This window comes from Cyprinodon variegatus, unplaced genomic scaffold, assembly GCF_000732505.1.
Source record: "Cyprinodon variegatus isolate N-32 unplaced genomic scaffold, C_variegatus-1.0 Scaffold825, whole genome shotgun sequence".
In the NCBI taxonomy this organism is placed as follows: domain Eukaryota; kingdom Metazoa; phylum Chordata; class Actinopteri; order Cyprinodontiformes; family Cyprinodontidae; genus Cyprinodon; species Cyprinodon variegatus.
This window is the reverse complement of record NW_015151278.1, coordinates 120,308-128,893: the sequence shown is the minus strand read 5'-3', so window position 1 is coordinate 128,893 and position 8,586 is coordinate 120,308. Positions and strand designations below refer to the sequence as shown.

General features: G+C 38.4%; 1 protein-coding gene across 2 annotated transcripts in view; it reads left to right on the top strand.

The window, feature by feature from the left end:
* The window catches only part of mta1 (metastasis associated 1), a 57,369-nt gene that overhangs the window by 16,595 nt on the left and 32,188 nt on the right, over window positions 1–8,586 (top strand). For both annotated transcript variants that reach the window (XM_015396866.1, XM_015396865.1), the window contains exons 2-3: window positions 1,427–1,494; window positions 3,999–4,092. In XM_015396866.1, coding sequence (XP_015252352.1) covers window positions 1,427–1,494; window positions 3,999–4,092 — 162 coding nt within the window. The remainder of the gene's footprint in view (window positions 1–1,426; window positions 1,495–3,998; window positions 4,093–8,586) is intronic.

Here is an 8,586-nt window from a genome sequence, read left to right as displayed (position 1 = left end):
CTTAAGTATTGATAATCAAATCGGTGGGTCAGGAAATTGATAGTGAATCGAATCACCATCGGTGTGATTTACACCCCTAGTTAATTCCCTAACATGGTGAGACATATGGTTCATTCATTCAGCAGTTGAATCAGATTGGTATCAAATACACATTCAGCCCAGGTATCAGTATCGGTTGGATCGGAAAAATTGGAGTACATCTCTAATGTTTTACCCTTTTATCTTTTGAGTAAAATGGTTTCCAATTGGATGGCGTCCTCGCCTTCATCTTTCTGAAGCTTCTGGTTCTGAAGATTTATACTGGGCTGCTCCAGTATCTTAGTGTTGCCTCCAGTCATTAGAAACATGATTTTTAAGTGAAAGCATTAGTACTTGAACCTAAATCTGCAAGCTGTAGGAATAATTATAGACAACAGAAGATGTGGCTTATTCCCTCCTCCTTTCACTATCTTTAAGTTCAAGGTTGAACATCACAAAAAAATATTTAAGACTGCTAATTTTCCAAAATTTGCTATTAGCTTTTTTATTTGGATTGTTTTTAACTCTTTTGTTTGTTTATTTTTATTTAGAATTGTGCAGTCCTTTTTTTAAAATTGTTATTAAATATGTTTTACGATCATATTATGTTATGATACTAAAATATATTTCACCTTAATCCAGAGGTTTTAGCTGTTGCTCACATCGTGAATACGTGTTGGGTCTATGCCTAAACCGGTTTGTTCTGGACCTTTTCATAGTGAGAAACTAACTGGTTAAAAATCTTACGATCCACGCTGTCTGCGGTCAAGAGTAAAGCGTAAGGGGGGTTGAGATATTGCATTGGACAGAGCTTCAGCACCAGGCAACTTACCAAGTTCTGGGTATAATCTGAAAACACTCAGCCAAGACGCATGCAGGGCTAAGACCAGGCACCCTACCAAGACCGGGGCCTGTGGGGACATCCTGGTGAGAGCTAAGCCTCCAATGGGCCTGGAGCCGTGCCAGGAGCCACACACACACACGTTTAAGCTTATACAGGCTCTCATTACACCCACACAAGCATAGACCTACGCTGCATGCAAACAACACCAAACAGAAGGAGAATGAATGGAGCAAAAGACAAAGAGAGCATGAGGGTGAGGAAATTCAAGGTTTGCAGGCTGAATTGAAGGTTTGCAGCGACAGATTTGTTTTGTGTTTAAATGTGCATCAACATCTCATTCACTCAGCCTTCCTGACTACAATTAGGCCTTCTTTGTTTGAAATTAGCCCAATTAAGTTGAACTGACATTTTCTAGACGAATCGGATGGAGACTCATTAATGAAACTGTCCAAATAGAGACACCCTGCTTTGCTGAGTGTCTCTAAATTGATGGTTGACATAATGTTTTTAAAAAATATATATATTTTTTCTTTTTGTCTCCTTTTCCTTTCTCTCATGCTGCAGATTATGTTTATTTTGAGAACTCGTCCAGCAACCCACTGCTGATCAGGAGGATAGAGGAGCTGAACAAGGTGAGTGCTTGTCAGAGGTTGAATGCGTCTCTAATCCCACAACTGGGAATCATATTATTGTTATTAATTCAGCTAAAGTTGATTGTTCTTATCAACTAATGTTTTACTAATTAGCCACCAATTCCTAAAAAAAACAAAACGTTTTTCTCTCGTATTTTGACATTTGATAAAACCGTATTTTTTCCCAATGAAAAAATTGACTTGGCACATGACAACAATAAACTTTAGCCATGCCTCCACTGCTTTAGTGAAATGTTCAGGAGTTTGAAGCTTTAACTGGCTAATGTAAGCTTGCTTTTTCTGCTTGTTCCCTGTGTGAGTGTTTTAAGTGATAATCATATCTATCCTTATGCTTTCAGCCAATCAGGTGTTGGAAAGGTGTCAGGAATCCTGTTCTGTCAAAATTTTGCAATTCCATTCGCATTTTTCGTATCCCACAAATCATCCCTTATCATTATGTCAGTGCAGTTTCCAGTTTCTAATTCTTATATTTTTCTAAACTTTGGACGGTGACGTCTTAGTGCAGAGGCGTAAACTGTAAAAACCAATACGAATCACTTCAACTTTGGTTAAAAAATACTTGGCCAATTGGAGAAACTCAGTTTAAATGCAAAATAACAATGAAAATATTGACATGATTTGTAATAAGAAATCAACAACAGGGTTCAATACTTGAGTTTATTTGGACCATGGTTGGGTTGGGAGGTTCTTTGTCTTTGTTAAAGTTAAACAGGCCAATACAGAAAAGAGATGTTTGTTCTCTCATCCAGTACTGTAAACAGTACTTGGTTTGATGTTCCTGCAGATTGCTCTTGCAGTTATTCTGGAACCAACCTTTTTCTCATTGATCGGTTCTTTAGTTTGTTTGTAGTTGAAGTAGGTGGCCTTACTGCTTTGTCAAAAACTGTATGTACTGTATAAGGGCTGGTGAGACTTCCCAGGGATTCTACCATTTTAGTTCTTGTAAAGTAGGAACTTTCCAAGCTAGAACTTTATTACCGCTCTTGCTACCTTCCATAAAAGATTATATATATCATAAGATTATATAAGCATTTTGAAGAAAATTGTCCATTAACATTTTTTTGTTGAACCCGTTACTCCTTGAAGACTTAAAAGTATAATTTAAAAAAAAGAAAAATCCTACCAATGACCTAAAACAGTTATATAATATTAAAGGTGGGTGTAAAAAGAGGCGGATGAATCTGAGTTGAACGTTTTTGACACAGGCCTGGTTTAAGTCCCCAGTCAGCAGAGCCTCTGATGGAAAATCTGGGAGCACTTTTGTTGGATTGACACAGATCACAGCTTCATCTTTCTCCTCTGCGTTTCACTGTCGGTCTCCTCCAGTTAGGGATTTAGATTCAGGTTTAAGCATGACTGAGGTGCACATGGAAAAATACTATTAAAAAGGGAGAACTTCTGACAAATAAAACTGCATGTAATGAATAGTTTTTAATATAAATATTATATTTTTATAATTAGTTTGTGATATGAATATTTTAGATATTCAGACATGGTCTTCTGAATTAAAGGTTACCTAGCTATTAATTCATATGGAGTTGACCTTTTTAACAGGTTTTATGTGTCCTCTGTCAATGGTTAGCATGACTAGGAATGCTACAATAGTATTAATGTATGCCTTCCTAATTGCTTATAACATTTCAAGACCCAGCATGTTCAATGATAAACGGAGGTTAAATATTTGATATAAATAAAAGAAAACAACTTTACACCTTCCTGTTATCTTCTGGAAGTCACCCTCTCTCTTCCTTTCTTCCAGCCTTATTAAAGCCTCTGAAAATGGCTAATTAGAGTTATCCTCTGCTCAGGAACGGCATCCACACTGAAGATTGTTGTTGTTAAAGTGATCTGGTTTAGCTTTGGTATTGTACATTCATTAGATTAGGGGATTACTGACCCACCAGATGATGTTTAGAGCTTATTAAATTTGCGAATTTAGTAAATAATTTGTGAAATTATACATTTTTGTTCAGCTGCAGGTTTTTCAGTGCATCTTTACCATCTAACGTGAAGCTTCTCTTGACGTTGCTGACAAATAATAATTTAGTTTTAACATTTTTACAGCTGCACAGGGCCCATTTGGTAGGCTTCCCCATCTGTTCTCACTGAGGTTGTTTTTCCGTTGGATATAAATTATTTAATGTCTAATAAAGGAGTGTGCTGTACTCATTTCTGCAGAATTATCACAGCTTCCTATTTCAGTTGAGGTTTAAAATAATCTTTAATTCTTAATCTGTTCCCTTCTTTTTGAGTTTTCAATACAACCTAATTCAGCCTCAACTCCTCATAACATAAAACCATTCTTTAATCTTTCTGCTTCACCAGGGGAATAACCGAATTAAAAAAACAAGTCTTGGTCCTCGTTTTCTTTTTAAAATTTTACTCTGTGAGCGAGTGTGTGTGTGTTCACGCGCTCATGTGTTGGTGTTCTTTGTGCGGCACCACTTGTTGCCTTGGTAACGCCAATTGTCTCTGGTTTGCAGACAGCCAATGGGAACGTGGAGGCCAAAGTGGTGTGTTTTTACCGGCGCAGGGACATCTCCAGCACACTCATCGCTCTGGCAGACAAACACGCAAGTGAGTGACCGACCGTAACCCAACCAGCAGGCATCAACGTTTCTAAAAATGCCTTTCTTTGCTTAACACCTTTCCTGTTATTTTCTTCACTGGTGAGGCATAATACCCCAGCACTAGGCTGTGCAGGCTTCAAATCTAAAGGTTTTTTTTTATTTGATACAGACTGCAGCTCTGTTTGTGGGGGAAACGGTTAATGTGCAGCTCTTTATCTGCAGAAGTTACCAAATGCATGTTCAGTTATCCCCAGAGTAGCCTCACCTCATGATTCCTCGCAATGGTTCGATATCATTCCAAGGGAAGGGATGGAAATTGGGGATGCAAGTAAAAATTAAGGGAATGCTGTTTAGGTTTATGGACAATCAAGCAGCAGGATGTACAAAAAAAAAAATCATCTGTGAGAAACTACTTTGCTGCATCTCAGTGCAACTGAAATGAGCCGTTGCTTACAGGACGATGCTTGACAAGAATAGTGAATGTAAAAAAGCAAAGAGAAAAACACAGCTCACCCTGAGTTTAGAGACACTTCATGTTGAGCTCTGTCTGTCCTCTACTGTTACTTTTATAGTTCCCTGATCTGCACTGAATATTTTAATTAGTTTGGTCAGGTAGCCAGTAGGCGTTGATAGAGTTTGAGCATTTGCAGTAGTATTGTTGTGGAAGATAAATCCATTCTATTGTCACTGCGATGCTTCAAATTCTCTGATCTTCACCACTGGCTAGAATCCATCTCTGCTATCTTGTATTTACTGTAGTGAAACAGAAATATCTGCATTTAGAGAATTGAAGAGTTATTGCAAATATTTGCTTTTATTATTGATGCAAGTTATAGATAAATACCCCATTTACACCAGCCTTGAAAAACCGTGCCGAGACGGGTCCGAGCTCAGTAACTGAGATAACTTATCGTGTGTAAATGGAAAGCAAACTGAACTGAACCGAGCTAGACACAACCGGACCGCCCTAACTGCAGACCAGTTCCAGAGGTGGGCTCGGCTTGGTTTTTCCCTGCCTCGGTTCTCTGATAACAAGAGCGCATGAGCAGAACGCGTCATCTCCGTCTGGCTGCACATCCCGATTCACACTCCATTCCAGTAGATGGCGGTTATGCCCCTCTGGAAGTTGCTTGCCAATCAACACAAAACAGAAGAAGAACAACAACTATAAGCAACAATCAAAATCTTCTCCACGCAACATTTTAAATAATAACACCGAAGTACAGCAATAATAATCAAGCATAACTTTCTGAATGTGACGAGCGCCGCCATTTTGATTTGCTTGATTCCCTCCTTCTTCGTCTTTTTCTTCTTGTGTTTTATGGCGGTTGGTCAACAACTTTTGGTGCATTACCGCCACCAACTGCTTGATTTCCTCCTTCAATACTGGCAGTAATACCGCAGATCGTCACTAGGAGGCGAGGAGTCGAGGAACCGAGATAGCATGATGTGTAAACGGTCGTCAGATCCGAGCTCGGACCGGTCTCGACTCCACATGGATCGGTTTTTCAAGAGTAGTGTAAATGGGGTATAAGTTAATGGTCTTATCAACCAGTTTACAATAAATTGATATGCTGCCAATCTCTTTAAAATCAATTTAGCTTTTTTTCCTTTCCATCACACAAAGGGCAATATATATATATATATATATATATATATATATATTTTTACAATATGCTAAGTAAAAAAAAATAAAAATAAAGTGTTTTCTATTTAAACAATTGTTTATGCTGTATTAAATGCTAACTGAATGACCCAAAAAGGTGGTTTTTCTCAAACATTATTAAAATTAAACATATTTATAATTTATAGCAAACCGGGAACCTATTTGATTACTAAGTTTAAAAATGTTTATTCCAGTGGAGTGAGACACTGATGGGTTGGGGCTTATTTTACATTTGGGGGCAGCTGCTGCTTGCTGATTACTTTACTTCCTGGCATTGTTTCAAGCATTCGGCTGAATATATGGCAACTCCTAAACTGCCTTTAGCGTTTATAGGTTTTTAAGTAATGAATAGAAATGGCACCTGATCACCAAAACCTTTAAGTGTTTATCAGAATCTGCATGCAGATAAACGATTTACACTATTAAATGATTTTTAAAGGTAGAATAAAGCAAAGTAAAGTTAACTTAGTGCATTTAACTTGTAGTAATTACAGGCTACTTGCCTTATTAATTCAAACACGAGTCTGTTTTTGATCAGTTTTCCCTCTATTTTTATTAGAATATTTTCACATTTTGTGCTCATTTCAGGTTCCTTTGAATTCATGAAGGACGAGGTTTTGTCATTATGTAAAACCCAAAAGAATAACATAAAAAACAATTAGATAAGACTTCTGAAATATATGATAATAAAAGGATTAATTCACAATTTGATTCGACTCCAGTGGAGCTGTCATCTAGGGGAGGATTGCAGGCCAGCTCCTAGACTGATGCTGGGTGTGGCGGGCTGTGTTGGCTGATGTGGTGTGAAAACCCTTATGTTAGTCTGAAAGGGATCATACGGCATTTTTGAACGCGCTTTCTTATAAACAAAAGTCCAAACCACAGTGTCTGCAGAGGAGGCATGGGCATATCTTCTACACAACAAGATAGTTTTTTTAGACCACCCAGCATTGGCTTACAATGTAACCCAGTAAGCAGAGATGTTTGTTCAGGTTGAGAGTGTTTAAGAATAAATGTGTTAAAAGCAAGTATAACCTCTGCAGATGTGGTTTGTAATAAATTGGTTCGATCAGCTGCTTGCGTGGCTGATGTTTGTTGGTGGGTTTTCAGCATTTCTAATAAAAAATGAATGGTAAGGAGGCTTGAGCTCCACCACGTGGTCATGGTTAACGGCCCATCTGCATTTCAGTAGCTGCAAACATGTAACCTCTGCCGATAAATGCATAATGCATGCAGAATTGACTGGAGCTGCTGCCTCCAGGAGCTACCAGAGGGCCTAGACCTGCTTTAGTTTTAGTTTTCTAATTGATCTTGGGAGAACAGTTTTCTGTGGCCTGTTTGTATATCTAAGCTTGGGTGTCTGCTGTGAGTCATTGATCAGATATTTGCTTTCAGAGCTTCACATGCATCCCTCCCTATGACTATAGTGGGGCTCCTGAGTGGACAGCCTCTGGAGAACCTATTTTCACTCACAATCCCCCCCTTTTCAAAATAAATTTGCATCACTCAACCTTCTTTCTGTCTTTATTTTTAAGGTATTGCCTTCTTTCTGAAGACTGTGGTCTTATTGCTATTTGAGAAACTTTTCAGATAAGTAACAATGGTTGGAGAGTTTAAAGCCACTCAGTTTAGGATTTATTTGTGTTTAAATGGGGACCAAACCCTTTACTTTGAGCTTTGAGGGTGAAAATAATGGCAGATGACCACTTTGATCTCTACTTGTCGAACAAGCCTGCAAACACACCTCTAAGGAGTGATAATAGGAGTTAAGGTGTCATGTTAGAGCTAATGTTGGTGACGTTAAAGAAAATTGCCCAGTCCTAACGCTGCCTTGGAATGGCTTGTTTTCTGACTGTGTTAGTTTTGTTCCTATTCTTGGTTGGAATCTGCTGTGGATTGAAAAAAATGTTTTAGCAATTCACTCAACTGAGGGAAAGGTCATCCAGCACCCAAAAGCCTCTCTGGAAGTTTTTGTTTTTACTGGACAAATAGGAACCAATTTTTGCAGATATCCTTGGTGTCCTTAGCTTCCTTTTGTCCTGCATAGTCATTTTAATAATAGTAATTAAGCTAAACTTAAACACAACTGCACTTTAAAAACTAAAACAGAAGGTTTTTCTCTTTTTATTTTTATTTTTTTTTGAGTAGAATTCAAACTTTTACCTTGGTTAAGTTCTGAGATAGAGCCTGGAGGTATTTTCTAATTTCCTCGAGGCACTCTGCTGCGAGCAGCAGTGAAGCTGTGTCCATTCCACACTTTTCAGGAATTTGTAATAAACTGATCAGGTTCCAGTTTCCTTACCTAAACTCCCAGCGTGTTAAATGGTAGAGGTGTAAATCACATCCATCATGGCGATTTGATTCAGTATCGATTCCTGACCCAACGATTCGATTATTTTCGATACTCAAGAATACACCACGATTCGATTAATTGGTTAATTTTTTTTTTTTTTTTTTTACACCTTACAGGCTAGACAATGTTTCAAATTTGAAATAAATCAATAAAAGCTGTAATATCTTTATGCATTTTTTTAAGAAACAATAGCAAATAACAGAAGTAGAAAAGTTGCATCAATAAAAACTGCAAAAAAACTGCACAAAATTAGTGCAATGAGTTCAATGCAATACCTCTGCTCCAGACGTCCCGCCCCCTCCACAGACGCTCCGCTGCTCCTCTCCCAGATTGTAGCTGACCGCAAACAGTGCCGCAGACAGGAGGCCGGCTTGTTTTGTTTTTATGACCGAATTTGCGGAAAACAACTCGTGAAGTTTGACCCGCTAGAAGAGCGAGGTGCGCGAGAACGCTGGGACCCTTTTTCCACCTGGATCTCCGCT